The sequence below is a fragment of the Mirounga leonina genome, unplaced genomic scaffold (assembly GCF_011800145.1).
Source record: "Mirounga leonina isolate KUSES-001 unplaced genomic scaffold, KU_Mleo_1.0 Mir_201, whole genome shotgun sequence".
Classification (NCBI taxonomy): Eukaryota; Metazoa; Chordata; class Mammalia; order Carnivora; family Phocidae; genus Mirounga; species Mirounga leonina.
In genome coordinates, this window is record NW_023270504.1 from 218,768 (window position 1) to 244,859 (window position 26,092).

A 26,092-nucleotide genomic window follows, 5' to 3' on the forward strand; every position below is an offset into this window, starting at 1 on the left:
ATTCTCTCTCTCTCTCTCTCAAATAAATAAACAAAATCTTTAAAAAAAGAAGAAGAAGGGGCACCTGGGTGGCTCAGTTGGTTAAGCGACTGCCTTCGGCTCAGGTCATGATCCTGGAGTCCTAGGATCGAGTCCCGCATCGGGCTCCCTGCTCGGCAGGGAGTCTGCTTCTCCCTCTGACCCTCCTCCCTCTCATGCTCTCTGTCTCTCATTCTCTCTCTCTCAAATAAATAAATAAAATCTTTAAAAAAATAATAATAAAAAAAATAAAAAATAAAAAATAAAGAAGAAGAAGAAAACTCCTATTTAGCTACAAGTGTAATTAAATGAACCCTGAGACACAAAGCCAGGATTGGAAAAGATCCTATATTATGAAAAGCCTAAAGCCCACACTAAATATTAATCAACGGCTTCAAAATCAAAAGGCAGTTTAATTAGGTATAGCTCTTCTCTGGGGCGCCTGGCTGGCTCAGTCAGTTAAGCATCTGCCTTCGGCTCAGGTCATGATCCCAGGGTCCTGGGATTGAGTCCCGCATCGGGCTCCCTGCTCAGCGGGGAGCCTGCTTCTCCCTCTCCCTCTGCTGTGCCCTTTGCTTGTGCTCTCTCTCTCTGTCAAATAAATAAACAAAAATCTTTAAAAAAAAATTAGGTATAGCTCTTCTTTATCAACACCTTCTTATGTTCTTGCCTCTTTCACATTCCCCCACTAAGCAGACATACTCCCTGCCCTTAGAGGTCTGTAGTCTTGGAAAGTCATTTCAGAGGATTCTCTTCTACTTTTACCAACTTATCTAAACTTGGGTTGTCCCTTCACCTTCTTTTTCCCTACCATGCCACTGCCAACAACCACTCTACCATTGACCAATTGTGTGACTCTGGGCAAATACCAGTGAGACCGGCCTTCTCTTACTTTCAGACAATTTATATGAAAATACATAGCAAATTATATAAGGCCTTTAAATGCATTAACCCCATAATTAGGTTACATAATTTGACAAAATGCTAAATAATTAGTCATTGACTTTGGGTTTTTATTTTAATTAGGAAGAGAAAGTTAAGCTTCTTCTGGAACAGTAACAAGGCAATAAATTCTCTAGCCATGAAATGGGACAGATAATAATCTGTTAAGAGATAAATGAGGAAGGGCGCCTGGGTGGCTCAGTTGGCTAAGCGACTGCCTTCGGCTCAGGTCATGATCCTGGAGTCCCGGGATCGAGTCCCGCATCGGGCTCCCTGCTCGGCAGGGAGTCTGCTTCGTCCTCTGACCCTATCCCCTCTCATGTGTTCTCTCTCTCTCTCAAATAAATAAAATCTTTAAAAAAAAAAGTAAAAATAAAAAAAAATAAAATATTTAAAAAAAAAGAGAGAGAGAGATAAATGAGGAAGAAAAGAAAAGCATCCTTATCTGAAGATCGAGTTAATGGCTTTTTAATACTGGATGGTGTTAACTCTAAGAGAAAGCAGGGAAAAGAAGTAGCCTGGAGGGGCGCCTGGGTGGCTCAGTCCTTAAGCGTCTGCCTTCGGCTCAGGTCATGATCCCGGGGTCCTGGGATCGAGTCCCACATGGGGCTCCCTGCTCGGCGGGAAGCCTGCTTCTCCCTCTCCCACTCCCCCTGCTTGTGTTCCTGCTTGTGTTCCTGCTCTCGCTGTCTCTCTCTCTGTCAAATAAATAAATTAAATCTATAAAAAAAAAAAAAAAAAAAAAAAGAAGTAGCCTGGAGTAGCTTTACCAGCACTGGTAATGACTTAAGTTGGTTGGGGCATTCTTCTGCTTTGTGCTTCACATTTTCTACATGTTATGCTTATTCTTTTGTATGTACCAACTATTGATATAGTTATACTTTAAACTAACAATAAGATGAGACTTCTCTTTCATTATGCACATCAATTTTTGCCACTGCTTTTAAAATTCTAACCATGGCAGAACAGTTTGCTATTTTACAATATTTCTATCCAATGTATGTCAATATGCTACTTATCAACACACAACATACATATGCTATATATATTTGCATCATATAGACCACGATAATAAGTTAACCAAGAATTATAACTCACCTAATGTAAGCCTATGGAGCAAGCAACAACTCACTTCTTGAATTTTTTCATTGACAGGGAATGCTTTCATGGCTTCTACCACAATGTTGTAACACCTGACGTTGCCACTCATGAGGACTTCAACATTATTGCCTAAATTTAAAGAAATAATAATTATCCAAAGGTAATAAAAGGTAACAATTTCCCACTTGAAATATACATACAAAAACATCTTGTACATTTTGTGAATATATGCCAGCAAAAAGGCTATACTTCCAAATTTAAATATCATGTTCTGTCAAACAGCTGTAAAAAACACTATGCTCATTGCTCCTATAATAGGATTTAGACTCTTCTCTAGCATTAAGGGGAAATTGCTTTACTCCTGCTTCTTCACTTACAAACAAACAAAATAAAGGGATAATTGAGAGTGCTTTTATGTAAGCCTAAAAATGTAATGTCTTGGCCATAAGTTTTCAAATAAATGCGTTTGGGGCCTATTTCCTAATGAGGCACTAACTCCATTGGATAACGCCTTTTACATTGTTCCTTTTTCTCAAACCAGCAGAAGGAAAATCAAAATCTTGTCACGTAACAGTTCAGCTAAAATCAACTATGACTTATTTCCTGCCCATTCCAGAAGGGCAGCAGAAAAGCAGACGTGTCCTGGGCATCAAATTCAAGGTTCCTGAGGCTCTGAGATAGAAGGGGAGAAGTAGGGGGCGGGAAGCAGGGCACAGATGACTAAGGGACAAACACAGGTGAACCAGAAAGAAAGGAAGGAATCTACTGGGAAAGGCAGTCAGTCAACAGAAAGAGCGAGTATATGAACCCACGTGGAGAAAACGAATTTGCATTTCTGAATGAAATGTTGACTATTATTAAAACAAACCCCCCCCAAAAAAAAAGGTGTTTGCAAAACATTTTTCTGTGTTTTTTGGCATAACCAAACTAACCAACTGTTTCTCCAAAAATATATTTTTAATGTTTAAGTTGTATTTTAAGGAGCATTGAATATAGGAAAACATGTTCTGATAAAAGGAAATGGTTTCTGAGAATAATTATCTGCTTTTACTCAGAATAGCAGACATGATTTGCCCTAAGACTCAGAAGCAAACATCTTTCAATTAGAATCAGTGTTTAAAACATTTCATTTTTCTTATTTTTAGTTGCTACTTTCTTTGACCTTTGCATTCTGAATCAACATTCTTCACTGCAGTTATGTCAGATGGGGCTGGAAAACAATGAATTTCAAAGCACCCAGCCCAAAACAAATAAATAAATGTATAAATATAACTGAGGAAAGGTAAAATGAAAAATATATTTGGTTTGTTGACAGTGGATGACTCAGAAATTTTGAAGTATGTCCATTCTCTATTATAGTGCAATTCCATCTACTTTCAAATGTTCAATTTCCCATGGATAAGAAAATGATGGATTTTATGACAATCATAAGAAAGAGCATCCTTTCACAATGGGATCGGGTTTTTACTGAAGACTCACATCAGATTTCCATGTCTGAAACCATGTTGCATATTATATATACCATACTACAGTACACATGTAGGAAATATAAATTATGTAATAACACTGTCGATATTTTTACACTTACTACATACCAGGTACTAGTCTGCATTTTTCAAGTTATTTAACCATTTAATCCTCACAACTTCGCATGTGTGAAGATGAAAACATCACTAGATAAATGCGTGTGTATATCCTGCATGAAATGCTCATGTGCACTTACAAAACAAAAGTAGTAGATTCGGGAGCATGATTTTAGCCCATTAGCAGTCACTGGTAATATACACAGTAAACTAATTTCTTCTTATTTGTACTTTTTTTGTGATACAAGTGCCTAGATTTCAAAGCATCAAGAAAATGCTAAACAAGAATCATTATAAAGTTCAAACTTCATCCTGTGGCTTTTCAACCCTTTCAAGATCTGCTTATGTTTCCAGCTTCATCACACTGACTCTTATCAAGCCCTGCCCCCCACCTCCCTTAAATAACACAAAGGCAGACACTCAGGGCTGGGCATATGCATAGGTGTGCGCGCATACACACACAAACACACACTCTTAAGTACACAGTTTACTGAACTACTTTTATCTTCTTTTTTAATTAATTATTTCCTTTAATTTAAATTCAATTAATTAACCTATAGTGTATTATTAGTTTCAGAGGTAGAGTTCAGTGATTCATCAGTTGTATATAACACCCAGTACTCATTACACGGGCGCTTCTTAATGTCCATCACCCAGTTACCCCATCGCCCCACCCACCTCCCCTCCAGCAACCCTCAGTTTGTTTCCTATGATTAAGAGTCTCTTAGGATTGGTCTCCCTCTCAGATTTTGTCTTGTTTTATTTTTCCCTTCCTTTCCCTATAATCTTCTGTTTTGTTTCTTAAATTCCACATATGAGTGAGATCATATGATAATTGTCTTTCTCTGATTGACTCATTTCACTTAGCATAATTCCCTCTAGTTCCCTCCACGTCATTGCAAATGGCAAGATTTCTTTTTGTGTGTGTGGCTACGTAGTATTCCATTGTATAGATATACCACATCTTCTTTATCCATTCATCTGTTGATGGACATCTGGGCTCTTTCCACAGTTTAGCTATTGTGGACATTGCTGCCATAAACATTGGGGTGCACATACCCCTTCAGATCACTACATTTGTATCTTTGGGGTAAATACCTAGTAGTGCAATTGCTGAGTCATAGGGTAGCTCTATTTTCAACTTTCTGAGGAACCTCCATACTGTTTTCCAGAGTGGCTGCACCAGCTGCATTCCCACCAACAGTGTAGGAGGGTTCCCCTTTCTCCGCATCCCCGCCAACATCTGTTGTTTCCTGACTTGTTAATTTTAGCCATTCTGACTGGTGTGAGGTGGTATCTCATTGTGGTTTTGATTTGTATTTCCCTGATGCCAAGGGATGTGGAGCACTTTTTCATGTTTCTGTTGGCCATTTGTATGGCTTCTTTGGAGAAATGTTTCTTCATGTCTTCTGCCCATTTCTTGATTGGATTATCTGTTCTTTGGGTGTCAAGTTTGATAAGTTCTTTATAGCTTTTGGACACTAGCTACTTTCATCTTCTTGAATGCACTATGCTTTCTCTTGCTCCAGGATCCTGACACTTAACGATGTTCAATGCCTGAGACACTCTGCCTGCACTTCATCTCAGACATCCCTACACACAAAGCTCTCATCATTAAAGTCTCTACTAAGAGACTTTGCCTCCCTTCTTGTTTTTCTCATAACCCCAGGTACTTCTGCCAATACCTGCCTTATAATACACTGTAATCACCTATATTATCTATATCTGGCATGGTACCATGGGCTCTGAGGAGGCAAGAAACATGCCGACATTTTCTGCTACTGTTTCCCAGCACCAAGTGTTGAGTCAGCTGCAGTAGAGTATCAATAAATAAAAAATAATTAAATTAATAAATAAATAAACAGGATTCCCATCTGCAGGTTTCTACATAATAAAAAATATTTTTAAATGCACTCAGAAAGGACATAAATTGTAATTTTTCATATACAAAAAAGAAATCATGCACATGGGGTACTTACAAGGAATTGCTAGGGAATGTAAACAGTGCAGGACATGAAACACAATTTCCTCTTCATCTTTAAAATTTTTTAATGCATTGAGCAAGATCATATAATCTTTATTCTCAACAAATTCAGTCAGCTGCTCCTCTGAAACTAGAAAAATGAAAGACAAAATACTGAAAAAGCTTAAAGATGATATAAATTTTAATTACTTAAAAATATAATATTCATGTCAATTATATGAGACACAGTAAATACAATAGACATAAAGTTAAAGATGCGTATTTCAGTCAAACCCTTCTTAAGAATTTTATAATGGGGGGCGCCTGGGTGGCTCAGTTGGTTAAGCGACTGCCTTCGGCTCAGGTCACGATCCTGGAGTCCCGGGATCGAGTCCCGCATGGGGCTCCCTGCTCGGCAGGGAGTCTGCTTCTCCCTCTGACCCTCCTCCCTCGCATGCTCTCTGTCTCTCATTCTCTATCTGTCTCAAATAAAAAAAAATAAAATCTTTAAAAAAAAAAAAAAGAATTTTATAATGGGGAAAAAAGCTACTGAGATTAAAAGAATTTCTTTTTGATCTGTATTAGTTTAGTGTTTTAAAATGTAAAAGTGTTAGTGACCAAATTATTCTCAGAAAAACAAAATTACTTATAATTTCCTTTGGGAAACTGACCAATGACTAATAAAGATGGCCTACTGCAAGTGACTATATCAATACTTAAAAAGGAGTGGTCAGTGGTACACTGTTTAAAAGCAGCTCAGTTCAAAAGGGGTGAACTTTAGCAAATGACAAGTAATTAGACTTTGAAGTACTCTGTCTCAATGATCTTGATTTCATCAGAGATTATTATTAATTTTCATAATTAAAGTCTTTTTAATCAAGCCAGTGAGTTCCATTTGGAGTCATTTTATTGGGTGGGTAGCTCAAAAACATGTATACAAATCTGGCTTTTCTAGCCTGAGAAGAGCACAGACAAAAATGCTGGAAAACGTGGCACTCTATGATCAGCATTACTTTTTTGTTTTTCAACTTGATACCAATGGTCCGTATAAAATGATGTGAAATTGGTTAGGTTCTTCAAATAAGTGAGGAGTATCATGGAACTTTCTCATTTTATTGAGCAGTTTCCACAGTATACTTTCAAATTTTGAAAATTCACTTTACAGGTCCCAGTAAGTCCCAGAGAACTTGATAGTCCTAAAAAACTCAGAAATTTTTCTGCTCTATATTTAATCAAAATACTGTCAGTACTGATAATATTTCTATTGAAAGAGCTTCCTTTTAACATTCCCTGGTCCTTCTCCATATGTCCTGGATGGGTCCCACAATGCTTGTCAGAGAGCTCTTCTTCGATCAACAAGAATGTGCCCTTGGGGGCGCCTGGGTGGCTCAGTCGTTAAGCGTCTGCCTTCGGCTCAGGTCATGATCCCAGGGTCCTGGGATCGAGTCCCACATCGGGCTCCCTGCTCAGCGGGAAGCCTGCTTCTCCCTCTCCCACTCCCCCTGCTTGTATTCCTGTTCTCGCTGTCTCTCTCTGTCATATAAATAAATAAAATCTTTAAAAAAAAAAAAAAAGAAGAAGATATCCCGAAAGACATGCAGTTCCTTGATTCCCCACTCACAGTAAACCCTCTTCTCTGCCAAGCCTGATCATCAGAGAGTTGGGTTCCAGGCCCATGCTGTTCTGACACTTGACAGAGTCTCTTTCACTGAAATACACTTTGTACTCCTTATAAAACGTGTGTACTTTATCATCTCATCCAGGGAAACCCAAGAGAGTATTTTACCAGGTTTCCCATGACGCTGATCCCTTCTCCTGATAAATGGGTTTATTTTTATTTCAAGTAACTTTGTAACAGGCAATGTTTAACTCTTCTTTGCCTGATAGGAAGGAGAGAGCCAGATTTCTGGTCCATACCTTGACAAGTATACAGGACCTGAAGTCACTAGTAAATTTAACCAGGCTTTACATTATTTTCCCTTCACACATTTCCTCATCCACTTTTTTCTCTAGTGTACTATAAATATCTATAAGCTATTTAAAGTCTTTTTGAAATGAGACAAGAATTAAATAGTAGATGTTGATCTATTCCATTCCTGGAGATGCCAGAAACTTGGGTGGCAAACTGACATAGACACAGAACCCACGTAAGTTATTCTTATCCTAAACCTCCAGCACTATTGGTTCTCATAATGATGCAGAAGGAGCTCTCAAAAAATGGTGGTAAATTGAACTACAGTGGTGGTAACCAGCTGTGTGCCCACAGGCAGGTTGCTCATGTCACCTCTCCCATCTATACCCTCATCAAGTCAGTGGAAGGACTCATGGTTCCAACCAACTCCAAAATGACATGATAATCTCTGTTATCAATCTTAGTCCCATGAGATAAAATACATATTTGTCTTTTTCCTAAGGGACACTCTGCAAACCTTCTGGTTCTTTATACAGAGTCTTCAACAATTTCTAAAATCCCTGGAGATGACTCAACATCATAAATCCAAATTTAATCTATGCTTTGACTTTACAGTTTTATTTTTTCTTTCTTAACACCTACACATCCAGTTTGCAAAGTGAACCATAAGTTTTGTTAAGCAATGGAAGAAAGTCTACTACAATTGCACAATTTATAACCCATGAATGAAATTCATTCCACAAAACAATATTTCTGAATTAACCCCATTATTTATCCTTGACTGATAGCCCCCACTTCTTCATAAATAGTAAAATTTTAGCTACCTTATTATCATAACTATATTCTACTTTTCCGTTGCTTCTTTTATAAATATGAAATAGAGAATCTGACATTTTTAAATACCTCTTTCAAACAGCACACGTAAAGCTTTGCATCCAAGTTTCTGGACTTCGTCATTGGCTGAAAATGTGCGCATGGCATCAAAAATTAACAAGAAAATATCACTTTCTTCATCCAATATCAGCAAAGTGATTTTGCCTATTTTGAAAAGAACAATATGCCCCAGATAAATAGCTGTTTCAACATTTAGTATGTTTATTTTTACAGGAGGACTATGAATGGTTTGTGGACTCTACTTCCTGATAAACCACTTAATTACCCCAGATGTTAGACCTATCAAGCTCTACGATCTAAGTGAAATAAATTCCCAGTACACTTAACTATAACTCTGCGATTCCTAATCAATACCTGTAGCCAAGGTCTTTTGCTCTAAACTCCTGAAACGTATTTCTATCTGCCTCTTAGACAACCCCATCTGAATATTCCATGGGCCCTATATCTAGCCTTCTTCTGTTCCCTGTCTTCTTCAGTGATACCATCATCCAAATTACCCAAGAGTAACTACCAACTCATCTTCCTTCTTCCATCCTCCCTCTCTCTTCGCACAGTCTGCTCAACCAAGGAATTAACTCGTTACCAAGTCCTGCAAGTCTATCTTCTAACTAATTTTGAAAATTCCCTTTGAAGTAGCAGCCCCCCCCCCCCAATTCCTATTGCATTCAGAACCTCATCATCTCTCACTTGGGATGCAAACACAATTGTTTAATGCTCTGCCTGGCCCAAATCCCTCCCTAACTAATTTATCCCCTGCATTATATTTCTAGCACCAATGTGCTCCTATATATCCCTTTTTGAAATCTTCTAAAGTCTTTTCATATTGTTCAGTCTGTCCAACAAGACCCTTCACAAACTGACTTCATGTATCTCATCAGCCTCACTCCCTCCATGCACTGTCTCGACTCCAAACATACTAAACTCCCTACTCATGACTTAACGTTTTCTTTGATAACCCTTCACACTTGCACTAGCTGTATAGAATGCCCTCCCACTCCAAACATATTCCTGCCATAATTCGAGAAATAACCACAAACGGCACCTACTCTGTCAATAAAAACAATAGTACTGGAATAGGAGTGGTAGTAATAATAAATACGTGTCTAGCACGTAATGTGTCTTACACCGGTTGAAGCAGCTCACGCCAACACATGTAAAAACCCACCACGACCCCATAATGTAGGCGCAATCCCCATTTTAGAGGTAAGAAAACTAAAGCACATAAAGGTTAAGTGACCCAAGTGACTTTGTCCAAGTTCCAACAACTAATAAGAGACAGAGCTGAACTACTTAGGCAGTTTATGTCCATGCTCCTAAGTTCTTTGAATGAGTTTAGCTACTCTCTTCTCTATGTTCCTGTAGTGCTTTTTATCATATCCCAGTTATAGTAATTTTCTGATTAAATTGAAATTTTGGGGGTATCTTCGTGGCTCAGTCGGTTGAATGGCCAACTTTTGTTTTCGGCTCAGGTCACGTGGGATCAAGCCCTGTGCCCGGCTCTGGGCTCAGCACAGAGTCTGCTTTGGATTCTCTCTCCCTCTCACTCTCCCTCCAGCTTATGCTCTCTTTCTCTCTCTCTCTCTCTCTCTCTCTCAAATAAATAAGTAAAATATTTAAAAAATAAAAAATAAATTGAAATTATTTCTCACACTACTCTTTTTTTAAAGATTTATTTATTTATTTGAGAGAGAGCACTCGTGCATGAGTAGGGGGAGGGACAGAGGCTGAGACTCTTCAAGCAGACTCCCCATGGTGTGTGCAGTGTGAGGCGGGGCTGGATCCCAGAACCCATGAGACTGTGACCTGAGCCGAAATCAAGAGTCCAACGCTTAACCATCTGAGCCACCCAGGTGCCCCTCTCACACTATGTTTTATGTCTTTTCTTGTCCTGTCCAATTCAGGAGACACTAAGCACATGTGACTTTTTAAACTTAAATTTAAATGAATTAAAATTAAATAAAGTTAAAATTTAGTTTCCCACATTTCAAATGTTCAATAGCCACATATGGCTATTTGCCATGATATTGAAAGGTGCAACATTTCCTTCACTGCAAAAACTTATACTGCACTGTGCTGCTGGACTGTGTCCTTCTATGTTGCAGGAATTTTGCCTCATCTGCCTTAGAGTTCTCCAGAGGCCAGCACAAAAGTAAATGCCCAATAGCTATTAAATCCATTAACTAACAAACCAAACAATAAAAACAATCTATAAGTTAACCTTTAATAAGTATCTGAGATGAACTTAAAACACATTAAAAACTTCCCTAACAGCGTAAAATTCTAAATGTTACATGGAAGATACTAAATTAACCAGTCTTTTCAAGACCCATGTCAGGTTTCCTAACTGTCTGAATTTTTCTAATTCATAAACTCTCAGATTCCTGTCCATAGCAAATGGAGAACAAAGGAAAAAGAAAAAAAGGCTCCCAAGGATGGGTTTCAAATTAATCATGGTTAAGACTCGTTGGTGCAGGGCGCCTGGGTGGCTCAGTTGGTTAAGCGACTGCCTTCGGCTCAGGTCATGATCCTGGAGTCCCGGGATCGAGTCCCACATCAGGCTCCCTGCTCGGCAGGGAGTCTGCTTCTCCCTCTGACCCTCCTCCTTCTCATGCTCTCTGTCTCTCATTCTCTCTGTCTCAAATAAATAAATAAAATCTTTAAAAAAAAAAAAAAGACTCGTTGGTGCATCCCATTATGTATTTTAATAAAAGGCTGTGGTAAAGTGGTGAGAACCTTCCGGCCTTTCCTACTCCTATCCCGTCACACTCTGATCTTCACCTTCCTTCTTCCTTTCTCTTTCTCCTATCCAGTCTTCATGATTTAGTAGGGCCAATGAGCACATTTAAGAGCTTCCTACCCCACAGATCCAACCCGTATCATGCCATCTTCCCAGGCACCTATAACTCTAGGTATGCTGTTCTCTTGACCTAAAGCACCCTCTACCACTTTGAGAGGGAAAACCACTCCCCATCATCATGATTATCTCCCTGTGAGCAGCCTTTCTTCTCAGAACCTTATATAATAGCAAGTGTCCATCACAGCAATGATCATAACTATTGCACCATAAAGATTCTTTGTTTCCAGGTCAATAATCCTCCAAGCAGAAGTGTCCTCAAGGAAAGAACCTGATATGTGGACTCAGACCCTGGTTCTACTAGATACTGGCTGAAGCAATCTCTTTGTGCTTCCATGTCCCTCACTAGAAAACTGTGATCAAATACCCATCTCAAGAGATGTTTTGAGGATTACATTTTTAAAAGCATGTGAAGTATTTTACACATGAAGCCTGGCATCTAGCAAGTATTCAAGAAGCAATGCTATGTATTTTTAAAATATTACTATTATGTCATACCCTAGAACATATAGAAAACATATTAGAGATATAATGAAGAAAGATATAATAATGACAAGGACCTGTATGGCCAACAAGCTAATGGGAATGTGACATGCGGGACCAGACTTTGGGAGCAAAGCTGGGAAGAGAAATTAGGTTCAGGAATAATATATAAAGGTGATGCTTAAGGTCAGGATATTGGGTGGGATTTTTGAAAGAAAAAGAGTGGAGAAAAGAGATAAGGAGAGGGGCACCTGGGTGACTCAGTTGGTTAAGCGTCCGACTCTTGGTTTCAGCTCAGGTCATGATTTCAGGGTCATGGGATCAAGCCCTGCATCAGGCTCCATACTCAGCATGGAGTCTGCTTGCCCCTCTTCCTTTGCTCCTCCCCACTCTCTCTTTGCTCCTCCCCCCGGCTCCTCCCCCCACTCGCTCATGCTCTCTCTCTCTCTCTCTCCCTCAAATGGATAAATAAAATCTTTTAAAAAAAGACAGAGAGAAGGACAGAAAACAGAAACAAAAAGAATTTTGGAAATCACTGATATTTAGGTTATATTATATTCTTATATTTTAAAAAGACATTAAAACACATTTGGTAAATGGTTTAAAATATTTTTTTAGGGGCGCCTGCGTGGCTCAGTCGTTAAGTGTCTGCCTTCGGCTCAGGTCATGATCCCAGGGTCCTGGGATCAAGCCCCACATTGGGCTCCCTGCTCTGCGGGAAGCCTGCTTCTCCCTCTCCCACTCCCCCTGCTTGTGCTCCTGCTCTCGCTATCTAAAATCTAAAAGATTTTTAAAATCTTTAAAAAATAAAATAAAATAAATAAAATAAAATATTTTTTTAATCTGAGTCAACATTAAAAATATACATGTGTATGTATTACCTGAAGTTAGAAGGAGATCTAAGGCCTTCAGTCCAACTGTTAACAGGTTTACACTGGCATTATGAACTGTTAGCATTTTAAGAATCAGTCTGTAATTAAAAACAGAAATCAAGGTAAGAGTGAATTATCATACCTAGATGTTTGCTTTTTTAGATGTTGTGCTTCACTCACCTATATTTTTATTCATCTCATTGTATTTCATTCCCTAAGAAGCTCTTGTGCATTTTTCTTCCATTAAAACTGAGCCAAACTTATAACGATTAAGAGGGAAATATGTCTCCATTAAAAAGTTAAAACTTTTTCTCTGAATATTCAAATTCAATTACTAACTACTTTCACCCAACTCCATATCTAAACTATCATGAGGAATTACATACATCAAGAGATCAGGCCCATTTTTATATTTGATATATACTTGTGTATTATACGTTATGTATGTTGATATATTAAAATATAGAGAGATGTAATAAAAATGTTAGTTTGTACATATAAATTAAGAACCCATATGAATATTTAAATTACTGATTTGTATTGTTTTTGAAAGAGAAACTGACAATATTTTATCAGTGAACCTAGTATATCAACAATATTCAATTAGTTAAAATTCATTCAGTTTAAATCTCTGAGTTAATCAATTCTAAAATATACAATCTTTAGTCTGTTCCTACCTAGTGGTGGTTAGCTTTACATCCTTCGAAGAAGAAAGAACCTGGTGACATCCACAGATTCCCAAGAAACTTGCCGCATGGTCTCCAGTCGGCAAGGTGAGGAATTGAGGGACCCAGTCCCTCTACTCCCGTCAATTCTCCTCCAACCCATGTTGCCCTACCTGTCCCTGCATCATACCCACTGTTCCGACTTCATCTCCACATGAAACTTCTTCTTTAGTACTGTACACCTTCGGTGGAAAAAAGTCCTTAAATATAGGGAGATTATGTTTCACAATAAAGTTTGCTGGGAATGATCTAATATGCTCCACTATAGAAGGCAGTGTGTCTACCTTATTCACACTACTTCAGACCTAAAGTAAGACTATAATAAATATTTGATGAACAGGATGAATGAATGAATGAGTAAATGAGTGAATGCGTGGCTGAATGAAGGAGCAAATGAGACTCCCTACAGAAATGTTTATGTAATCTAATTTGAACAGTGAGTTTGTACTAGAATATGACTAGATGAGTTTTCTAAAACTCCCTAAGTTTATAGATTGCTAATCTTTGGGGATTTTGGAAATCTGCAACCAAATCAAGGGACACACAACATTTCAATTACTAATTACAGTTATATTTCGTATCATTCCTCATTAAGTGCTGCATACTTTAGAAGTGACTCATAGAGTTTCAGAAATTGTTTGGAGATGAGAACATTCATTAACTGTAAATATGCTCTTTTCAAAACACTCTTTAGATCATGGAAACTGAAGAACAGCAACACATAAAACATCCAAGATGGAAAAATGAGTAAGCACAGATATGCTCACCTATGAACAAACAGCTCTTACATGTTTAAATTTGCAACTATGGTTGATACTAATAAACAATACAAAGATGTAAAATTTAGTTTTGCACAAAATACATTTTCCACAAGCTATATGTCATTGGAAGCAATAGGTATTCACTTCTCTGTGGTAAAGAAAAGTCACATTAGGTATAAAGAACGCCTAAAGTTAATAAGAAAAGATAATTTTTAAAAGTCAAGGGAAAAAGTTATAAAAAAGGATTTTCCTGGAAACACATTTTTCTTCAGAAAATTTTTTCTTAACTAATTATGGCTAAAGAAGTGGTCTCATCTATGAAGTCATTATGTTGCAAACTGCAGTAACATAGCTGGTAAAACAACTACAAGATTTGACTGCAGATGTGCTGAAAGGTAATTTCCTCTTTTTTCTTCATTTTGAAAGCTGTGGTTTAAGCTCATAAATATATATGTATGACTATATATATAAATGTACTTTTTAAAGACAGTAAAGCATAAACTTCTAAATTACTACTTACAGAACCAAATTTTAGTACCCATATTTTTTTTTAAGAACTAGTAGTTTGTATCAGTTCTACTATTAAAAAGTAAAAAACTTTTGTTGGTTTGAATTCAGAAGTAGTCATCAAAAATCTACAACCTAACCAATTGTATAACTGCATTATTATATTATTAAAACAATAATAATAGCACCTGACATTCTACCTCAAATGTCAATTTTCTACCTCAATTAGATAATATACTCCTGAGTTGAAAGAAATCTCTCTATAAATGTAAGTCACTGATTTGAGAAAAAAATATCTGTATTTTAGAGGATTTTACCAGATTTGCTTGGATTACAAATACATGATATATCAAGGGCAGGATTGTCATATGTATGGATAAACACTTAATGAAGTTTGTTTTTACGTATCTGTCATACTTACTGGTGAACGCCAAGTACTTCCCAATCATGTCCAATATCCTGAGGTCCCATTAAGCTTTGCATTGTATTTGGACAGATTTCTATCAATTTGCAAAGAAGTGACCAACCCACCTAAAAGCAAGAAAGGCAAATATTCACATTTTTTAAACATGCTAAAAGAACATATTCAGTCTCTTCATTCTTACTGGAATACGTGACTACCTATTTTTAAATAATTATTTTAAAACAAAATGACATCCTAAAATGCTTACTGAGGAAAGCAAGCCATATATTTAAAATACATCTTTCTCCAAAAATCATACCAAAAGGACATACAAAAAAATATTAGAGCATTGCTGAATGATGAAGTTAACAGATGTGCCTATTATCTAAATAAAAAGAAATAAAATAAAATGAAACCAAAAAAATAGTTTCAGAGGACACACCAAGATTATGAAGTACAAGATTTTTAAGTCACATCTACCTGACAGAATTTCTTCTAAATACTTAAGATTTTAATTGTAAGGGGAAAAATTAAGTGATTAGGAATGGAGGCTAAAACAAAATTTTTTTAATTAAAAAAAAAAGGAATGGAGGGTTAAGGGAAGTTGGAAATTTTGATAGCAAAGTAAAGACTGCTCCGCAGGGAGGGTAGGTAGAATGACTGGCAGAGAAAAGGAATGGTCTGACCAGTATAACGTCTGGTACAGGAAAAAGAGAAAAGCACTATAAGAAAGAGAGGGGGTAGAATTGCTCAATGGGTCCCCCCAGGTTTCTTTAGAATATCCAAATATGATTTGATGAGATGTGGACATCAAAAATATCCCTAGACTTTTTCCCATTTCCAAATGAAATATGATCTTACTGATGCATTATATATACAACTTTTTTCAATCTGTTTATACATGATGCCAACTTGAATAAGTTGCTCTTCTGAAAAAAACACAATTTTTAAAAATACAACTTTTTTAAAAATAGGGTATTTGAATTTCAAACTAGAGATTAAATTTAACTCACTCTTCCTGTTGTATATTCCTCTCTACACTTGATCTAAATTTAAGGAATCTTCCATTCTTTCTATTATATTACAGAACTAGATTTGATATAGTCAGAAAAAAAGAAAATCGGAAATGTATAAATATGTAGCATCTAGAGATTCATGAAAATGTGTCTAAGTAGGATGTGTGATAAATATCGATACATGAAGCCTGACAGCGAGAGTCCCTGTCAGAATTACCCAGAGAAGGATACAGTATGGAAAAGGTAGGACTTGAGCCAGATTTCAAAGGAATTAGAAACGTGGTCATTCAAAATAGGGAAATGGAAGCCTCTGAAACTGCTAAGCTGTGAGGAGAGTGAGGGGCCAGGTGGTAAGGACAGTGCTGCAGGGCAAGGGTCTTGCTAGACAAGACCAGACACAGAAGTGGAGCCCAGTGATGTGGACCCGGATGACAAGGTGAGCATTTCTATGCATCCAATAAGGAATAATGGCACAAGTTTGTTGTTTACAAGAATAAACAAGGGCTCTTTCACAAGACAAAAATGATTACACAAGATCTCTTTACAATATGATTTCTGAATCTTTTCTGGATTAAGCATGAATTGCTTTACTCTGTCATTACATCCTTTTACATAATTTCAAACTGCTTGAAAAGGCAGCAATTTCTGACAGCTATTTTTACCTATATTTAAGTAGGACATCCTCCTCCACGTAAGCTGAACAGACATTGACAATCCAGCTGTCATAGAAACCAGCTATTTTCGTGCTTTCATAAAATACATCGAGACTTTTTCCCCAAGTATTTAAGAAAATGATATTTGGAACAGCTTCCGGTGGGAAATAAATCATAAGTCACATAGGATGCTCTACTCCTTTCTGTACCTGCATGACTGACTCGAGGAGAAAACCTGTTTTGTTTTGGTTGGTGAATAAGCAGCATCAGTAATTGCTTTGCAAAAGGATTGAGGCAACTGAGCCTCTATGATTAAACAGAAATCACTGGCAGCAGAGCAGAGGTAACAACTGATCCATTAATCTACTCAATTAAAAGCTTATCTTTCAGAGAGAAGGTTCCTATCCTGCCCAGTTATAATACAATTAAATTGGTAGTTTCACGTTATTATAACTATTCTGGAAACTCAAGCATCTAATTAATGCACAATGGGAAAGAGTCCAGGGGTTAAAGAAAAATTCAGTCACTTTCATTTATTTCGTTCTCTTACTTCAAAGGTTGAAACTTGTGGATAAAGACAAGTTATGTAAAATTGAGGAGCACAGAGAAATGATGGGATGACTGGCAGAAAAAGGAAACTACAAGACAGCTAGCCTAACTACCAATTCTCTAAAGACTGTCATTTATTACAGAGCATTAATAAAATATAAAAAGACCTTGAAAATACAAATTTGGAGTCTGGAGTATCACGTGAAATGAACTCTAGAAAAAAACCTTAATATTTACTTTTGAATTTACCTTACCGTCTTAAATTCATCATTCGGAAGTTTTAAGTCAGCACTTCCAACCAACTCAAAATATAAAGCATTAAAGGATATGTATACTAATTACACCACAAATGTGAAGAAAATTGAAGGAAAAGAACTCTTTTAAGTGGAGTATTAAAGTATCAGTAAAGAGACCCCTTTCTACATCCCTTTGATAAGACCAATGATAATTAAAATGGATAATGTAGTTGTGCCTAGCATGGCCACAGTATTTGTAACAAACCATTGTGCTTCTTACTTGCAAGAACAGCTTGTGAATTCACAGTGTATACTGGAAAGAGATTTTGAAGCATGTGAAGACTTGAGTCCTGGCTCTATCATGAGCTCCATGGTCCTAAATGAGCTACTTAACTCTGAGGTTAAAAATGTCCAGTGAGATTTCTGACAGAGCAGTGAGATTCCAGTGAGAATCACACAACAGCTTTTGCAGACGAATACATGTACAGTGCTGAAATGAATAATTCTATTCCATTAAAGAACCAAATCAAAAGACAATTCCTTATTTTCTTGCATACTTTGTCTCTGGTACCCGCCGGACAAAATATTAAGTGACATTCATAGCTATTCCAGACAAACATGTCCAGGCTTGGACAGCTTCTAAAACAAAGAATGAAGTGGTGGGTCTGTTCCAGCCTCCCCTGGGTTCTCAAGTTCAGCACAGCCTCCTCTGGACCCTGCACACCAAGCCCTCCCAGGGTCCTGTGGGTTCTGAGTGGCACCCAACAGGGGAGCTCTCTATACCAAGCATGGAATCCAAGGGATAGAGGCTGCCAGGCAAGGCACTTCTGAACACCAAAGCAGAGGCAAGGAAGAAGGGATGATGTAGGAGGTGAGCAGCAAACACAATGGGCCAGCTTTAAAATGTGACTCATATTTCATCGGCAAAATTCAGACTCTGGATGCTAAAAGGAACGGTGTCTTTATCATGCCTCTCATCTTTTCATGATTTTGTTCGCTAACTCCCTGAAAATCAATAGTCCGATGGGAAACATTTCAGTGGAAGAAAAATTAATATAACCATTTATCCCACATTTAAACGTTCTCATATAAAAGAAGTTAGGTACATGGTTCACCCAGACTAGACATAGCTGGACACAGAGATGAACATAAAGATGAAGGTAGCTAGATATAGATTTGGAGATCCAGATAATTCTTACGTCTGTCTAGCCTCTCCAGCAAGTAATAAGAAACACTGGCTTTCTGACTACACCTTGAGAGAATTCAAAGTTCAATTCTCTTTCCCTTCAGGACCCAACGACATGCAAATGACTGATTTCAGTTCTCTAAGTCTCAGAATCTACAAAGGAAGTTAATATGTCAGGCAATAATTTGTTTTAACTGTATATCATCCTTAACAATCACCTTAGGACTCTTTTTTTTAAATATATTTAAGGTATTTGACAAATTTCTGTGTTTCCTATGGTATGGGTTCTAAGTTTCACTTTTATATTCAGTTTATATGAAAGGAGTTGAAAAATACAAATATAAACTTGTAGGAGAAAGGTAAAACATCATTTTCTTTAGATAATACAAGGTACACTACAACTGAAGGCCAGAAATCTGTTTTCAAATTTAAAAAAAAAAAAAAAAAAAGAAACCTTAAACCTATGAGAATTTGCCAGTTACTTCAGTTCATTAATTTAATTATTATTAATTTTTATTACTGTTAATCATTCTCCTTTCCCAAACTATTCACAATGGTGTCATCTTTAGGACATGCTGTACATTGGTAAGATTCTTAGAATAATCTGATTAAATGCTGAGGCTGATGAACTCATCTAGCCAATCACAGAACTAAATTTCAACCCATGATTATTCCCGCCCACCACCAACCATATTTTGTAGGTCTGTTGTACAAATTTACCTCTACAAAACAATCAGGGAGCACTTAGTGGGCCCTTTTAGATCATTAACATTTGATAATGATTTGACAACGCTTCCTTCTTAAAATCTGTCTGTGGTTTGTGAAGCCGAAAGTCAGAAATAACCCAGAACCTCTGGGTATATAATACGGACAGAAAAACATCTATTTCCGAAGAGAAAAGGGAAGGGGCGACATGAAAACAACTCCTTTACCTGCTGCACGCTAGCGACTCTCATATACAAGTCCAAGACGATCAACACAGGCACGTGGACTTTTTTGCCTTGAAATAACTTGGAGGCTGGAAAAGAAGGGGGTGAGGGAAAAGAAGCAAAGTCACGATTCACTCACCCCTTTTGGGTCTGAAACGGGGGGGGGGGGTAAGCAAAAGAAGGGAGCGCAAGACCTTCCTAAAATTCTCAGCTCCTCTCTGCCCTAAGGAGGAGAGAGTCTTGGCTTCTCAAAAGTCCAGGTTTGTGCAACTCCGAAGTGCGAGGGAGAAAGTTTGCAAAGAGGCGGGGGGGGGGGGGGGGGGGGGGGGGGGGGGGGGTAGTTTCCTTGCGAATGATTACCGTGGTCGGCGTACGTGAACACCAGCATATCCTCCAGAATTTGGACCAGGGTCTCTATCTGTTTTCCTTCCTGGACATTGTTCAGCCTGACTATCAACTTCTTCAGAGTTTCCTCGTCCTCCTCCTCGCACCCCTGACAGCTGCCACTGGCCATGATGGACTCTGCTCCAAAGCGAGCGTCCCTCGCTCACGGAGGCCGGCTGCGCCGGGAAGGGGCCGGGGCGCCGCGGCGGCTCGCGGGGACCAGCACAGCTCACCGCCCGCAGCCAGCGCTCCCCGCCGGCCCCATCCGCACCCACGCCCGCCTGTTTATGAGGAAGGCGGCGGCTCCCCGCCCCGCGCTGCCCTCCCTCTCCCCAGCCCTCCTCCCCGGCTTCCTCCTCCCCCACCCAGGCCCCCAAAACGAGCTCAGGGGCCTGCGCGAGGCTCTGCCGAGGCAGGGCTACGCGGGCAGAACCGGGGCGGGCCGGCGGGTCGCGGCTTGAGCTGGGCCCGGCCGGGGTGACCGTGACCGTGGCCCCCGCGCCGGCCCAGGCCCGCTCCCCGACCCCGGGGAGCGCCGCCTCCCGGGACCGGATCCCGTTCGCCGCGGCCGCGCGGCCGGGAGTCCTGGTGGAAGAAACTGACCCGGCGCACTCCCGCGGACTCCCCAGGCCCGGAGCCCCGCAGCCGCGGCGGGAGGAGGCGCGCGGCCGGCAGCCGCCCGACCCTCCAGCCTGGGATCCTCCAGCCCCGCGGAGGGTCTGCAAACTGGGGGAAATAAAAAATGAAAGCCTCCGCCTATCTCCAGATCTAAGAATAGAAATCTGGGCGTTGGGAAAGGAGGACACCGCCCAGTCGGCCCCTTTTAGGAAAACATGTTCTTTGGAGTTCCCCCTATAGGGAAATGAATGATTTCCCCCCAAGGATGGAAAGAGATTTTTGCAATCAAAATGTGCCCAGCTAAGGCTTTTTTCTATGGTTGTTGTGGCATTTGGTAGGAGAGCAAATAATAATCCCCCCCCCTTGGTTATCTAGAGTTCTGATGGCCAAAAGTCCACTAAAATTAACTTTTGAAAATTTGAGTTTGCACTTCGTAGGGTCTTGATAATTGGGGCACACCAAAGAATAATCAGTTCTCAGCGCCATTTAAAGAAAAACACGGGGTAAAGGAAGATGAAAGCGGAAAACCAGAAAAAGTGAAAGATACAAACTTCAACATTGATCCCCTGATGTTTAAAATTACTTTTAAGTGTCTATAACCCTAAAGTTAAAAAAATAAAAAAGAAAAAGAACCAAAGTAATGTGTTTTTCAGGAAGAGAAACCTAAGCAAGAGACACTGTAGACAAGGCTGAACAAAGATTATCTGTTGCTTTCAGATTATTTGTCCTGGGAGTCATTTACAAAGGAGAGAATTGGATTGAAACTTAGTACTTCACAATTTTAGATGGTTTGTTTCCACTTCTCTACCCTCATCTGATGATAATTCTGAAATGAGTGAGACAACTACTTACCCTTCTTTTGCTAATGAGGACATTGAGATATAGTGTTGATGAGAAGATTATTGTCTGAGTCCACAGATAGAAAGTTGAGAGCCATGACTTAAACCCAGGTAGATCTCCCAATGCCAAGCTGAAGGTTCTTCACACTCTACCACTGTAATCAAAATGAACGAGGCTGCCCTAATACATTATGTTAGTAAAATTGCACATTCTAATTCAACCTCAATATTGTGAATATGTTTTGTTGTCATAAACACTTTTTGTCTTTTACAGTCATATGCTAAAATTTACAGTCGAAATGATAGAATGGCTAGGATTTGCTTCAGAGTAATCCAGTGGTGGAGAAAGGGGTGAAATGGGTGAACGTAGAGATGAAATGATACCACTTTTGAAAGGACAAAGTGGGAGAATTGCCCAATTAGACGTTGAGTCGGGACCTCTATTACCTTTGGTCAATTTCCCAGAGGAGGAGAAAGTGTCTGACAACATCTTCCTATGAATTAGAAAAATGCATCTCTCATTCCAGGCAGACACAGCCCTATGCCAGGGTGTACAAAGCAGGATTTGGGTTTCAGACTGAACCCATCCCTTCAGCCTGGTATCAGATACTAGGCATGGTTTGTACAATATATGAAGCAGTGTGTTGAGTCTTATTATGGTGCTATAGGAATTAATTGGCATATTAATGGCACAGCTATACAAAATGACTAATGAAAGAGCACAGAGAACCCAGAACCCAGAAACATACCCTTACATATATGGAAATTATATATGAGCAAGGTTGTATTGTATATTGGTGGGAAGAGAATGGACTATCTGATAAATGAAACTGAGGTCATTAGTTGTAGAAAAATATCAAATCATACCTCTTCCTCACACCATATTAAAAAATAAATTTCATGTGGATTGAACATTTTTATATAAAAAATGAAACTAAATGCTTATGACTATTTTATGACCTTAAGGTAGGAAAAGATAAGACATAATCATCACCATCCATAAAGGAAAAGGTGGTTACATTCAAATACATTAAAATTTAAAATTCGGCCTATAAAAGGCTCCATCAACAAACTCAGAAGATGGACAGAGAGTGGAAGATTTTTGCAATGCATACGACCAAAAAAAGACTAATATGAATATGTAAAAACAACCTGGGTGGCTTAGTCAGTTGAGCATCCAACTCTTTTTTTTTTTAAAGATTTTATTTATTTATTTGACAGAGAGAGACACAGCGAGAGAGGGAACAGAAGCAGGAGGAGTGGGAGAGGGAGAAGCAGGCTTCCCGCCAAGCAGGGAGCCCGATGCAGGGCGAGCATCCGACTCTTGATTTCAGATTGGGTCATGGTTTCAGGGTCGTGAGATGGAGCCCCGCATCAGGCTCCACACTCAGCTTAAGATTCTCTCCTTCTTCCTCTGCCCCTCCCCACTCATGCTTTCTCTATCTTAAAAAAAAAAAAAAATCACAAATAATAAAGCAAAAAAGTCTAGTTTTTATATGAACAAAAGATATAAAAGGCAATTTACAGAAGAGAAAATGTCATTAAGCCTGTCAAAAAATGCTCAACCCACTAGTAATCAGGAAAGTGCAAATTAAAGCCATACCTCACATACCATTTCACACCCCTCAGATTAACTAAAAATTTAAAGTTTGATGATACCAATGATTGGGTGGAATGTGGAGCAACCAGAATACGTATACAGAACTGTAGAAGTGTAAATCAGGACAATCACTTTGGAAACCAATATGGCAATATCTAGTAAAGCTGAGGATGTATGTATCCTAAGACCCAGCACTTTCTCTCCAAAGTTAGGCCATGGAGACATTCTCACATATGCACAAGGAAAACTGTATTAAAATGTTCAGTGCAACATTTTTTGCTTATAATGAAAATGAAAACCACTTGAATATCCATCAACACTTAAATTACATATATTCATATAATGGATTTTTATAAAGCTGTGAAAATTATTGAACCAGAGCTCCATGCATCAACATGACTGAATAGCAAAAAATATAATACTAGGCTTTTAAAAAGTTACCATAGGATACATGTTCTACTGTGATATCAATACTCTAATATTATAAAACATGCAACGTTGCATATACTTTAGGGATATATACATTTGTAGTAACAGTACAAAAATCATACATGGGAATAAAAAGTTGTAGCTAGTGGTTATCTCTGGGGAGAGGAAAGTAGAAACATATCCAGGAAGAACTGGAGGCTACAATTATATCTGTAACTTTTTTTTCTTAAGCTTATACTGGGTACATGGATGCTCATTATATTATTACCTATATTCTATATTTCTAACTTATTTCATAATAAAAATAATCAGGTGTATGTTCAACCTCACTGGTGCTCAAAGTAATAAATAAAACAATAGATTAATTCATTTTACTCACCAAATTAACTAAGAAGTCTTTGAAATTTGGGTAGGAGTTTATACATGAGGAAATAAATTGTTCATAACATAGAAAGGTATAACATAAAATTACAGAATTTTGATCCAAATTTTGCAAAAATAATCAAAAAAGTACATGCCTAATGAAACTGCTGAAAGTAGATAAGATAAACACATGTGTAACAGGGGTTCTTGTTAGGTGATAGAATTCTAAGTGATTCTTACAGCCTTTATATTTGTCTGTGTTTTTCAAATTCTCCACAGCAAATATGTATTATAACAAGAAATAAGGCAAAGTAATTTACGAAATACAATTTTTTACCTTAAAAGTAGAAAACTTATTTGGAGAATATGACTTACCACACTAATAAGTATAGGACAAAGTATTTTATATGGCACAAGCAAAAGAGGAAAATTCAAACTGAAGTCCAGTGGACTTATTGGATATATGCTGTAATTCAAAAGTCTACATAGCTCACAAATCATAACCCAAGTAATGTATCCTGGTTCTCAGAAATACTTCACTGATGCTGTAAATCCCATGAGGGCATCTTGGATTTTGTTCTATACCCACACTCCAACAAAACAATCCCTGGCACAGAACAACCATTCCATGAATTTCTGGTACTTGGATGAATAACTGAATCAATGGAAATGGCAGACCAGAGGAGTAAAATGAGCTTTCCAAAGTCATCACCAAAAGGCAGAACTGAACCATGTGACACTGAGTTCTCAGACTCTCAGTCCAGACTTTTTCCATCACTTTGTTTTTCTTAGGTGAGTTTCATTAAACCAGAGAGTGGCTATCTAATCACTGAATTTATACTTACGCTGTATCATCTGTGCCTTATTTATACAGAAAGCAACTTTCTTTTCTGGCTTCTGAACTAAAGATAAAAATCACAGCTGTGCTCACGATGTGACATTCTCCTTCTATCAGTTGAAATAATCTCTTATGAAAGTAAAATCTGATTAACTCTGAGATTACAACAGCAGAGTATCTGTAGTCTTCGTGCTTGGTTTGCTCAGGAAAGCAGTCTCCCAAATTTTTATGTTATTATTATATCCTCATTTAAAATAGTTAGAAGTGCATATGTATATTAAGAGAATCATAGAAAAACAGGAACAGTAGCATAGAAAACGAATCCAATATCTATTTCACCCAAAATAGATCATTGCCTAGATGATGCTGGGCATATTATAGGTGATCAAAAATATTTCTTGGGTTAAATAAAATAAGTTATTGGTCATGGTACTTAATCTCGCTGGTAAAATAATAAGAACAATGACGTGATGAATCTTTATTATTACGTTCTTTTATAGGAAAAAAGTGACTGGAAATTTCTTTTTAGGAGCAACATTGTTTTTACAACTCGATAACTAAATGGTATCTTTAAAACATAGTTTCATATCCCTTGCAAAGGTAGTTATAATATAAAGGTGTATACATGCTTGAGTTCCAAATGAAGAGGTATATATCAATCATATCTTTCACCACTAGTACTAGTTTCTGGAAAATTTAGATGACTATCCTAAGTGGATGCTTTTGTTTAAATCTGTTGTAAAAAGCACACATCTTCTTATACTATTAAAACTTTTATTGTTAAATTAGTTGACAGTAATTTTTTGAGATTAATAAGAAGGCAAATTTAGACTACAAAAACAAGACTATTTCAGGGTATTCAGTCATTAATCAACAATTACAGTAGTCCCCCTCTATCTGCAGTTTTGCTTTCTACAGTTTCAGTTACCTGTGGCCAACTGCGGACCGGAAGCAGATGATCATCCTTCTGACGAATCATGGGATGGTCAATAGCAGCCTAATGCTACGTCACACGCCTAAGTCTTTCACAGCACCTCATCTAGTCCATGGGCATCTTATCCTCTCACATAAGCACAAGAAGACAGGTGAGTACAGTACAATAAGATATTTTGAGAGAGACCACATTCACATGACTTTTATTACAGTATATTGTTATAACCGTTCTATTTTATTATAGTTATTATGCTAATCTCTTACTGCATCCAGTTTATAAATTAAACTTTATCATAGGTATGTATGCATGTATGTATAAAAAACACAGTATACAGGCATACCTCAGAGATATTTCAGGTTCAGTCCAGACCACCACAATAAAGTGAATATTGCAATAAAGTGAGTCAAATTAAAATGTCTGCTTCCCAGGGCATATAAAACTTTTGTTCATAATATACTGCCGTCTAGTAAGTGTGCAATAGCATGATGTCTAAAAAAAAG

General features: G+C 38.1%; 1 protein-coding gene across 2 annotated transcripts in view; it reads right to left on the reverse strand.

Annotated features, from left to right (window-relative positions):
- The window catches only part of LRRK2 (leucine rich repeat kinase 2), a 158,359-nt gene extending 138,258 nt beyond the window's left edge, over positions 1-20,101 (reverse strand). For both annotated transcript variants that reach the window (XR_004683328.1, XM_035027906.1), the window contains exons 1-7: positions 19,948-20,101; positions 19,591-19,676; positions 15,037-15,146; positions 12,632-12,720; positions 8,423-8,557; positions 5,624-5,758; positions 2,059-2,190 (exon numbers count right to left, since the gene is read on the reverse strand). Coding sequence is in view for 1 of the 2 variants with exons in the window: in XM_035027906.1 (XP_034883797.1) it covers positions 2,059-2,190; positions 5,624-5,758; positions 8,423-8,557; positions 12,632-12,720; positions 15,037-15,146; positions 19,591-19,676; positions 19,948-20,101 (841 nt within the window). In the remaining variant the exon portion in view is untranslated. The remainder of the gene's footprint in view (positions 1-2,058; positions 2,191-5,623; positions 5,759-8,422; positions 8,558-12,631; positions 12,721-15,036; positions 15,147-19,590; positions 19,677-19,947) is intronic.
- Positions 20,102-26,092: the final 5,991 nt, after the last annotated feature.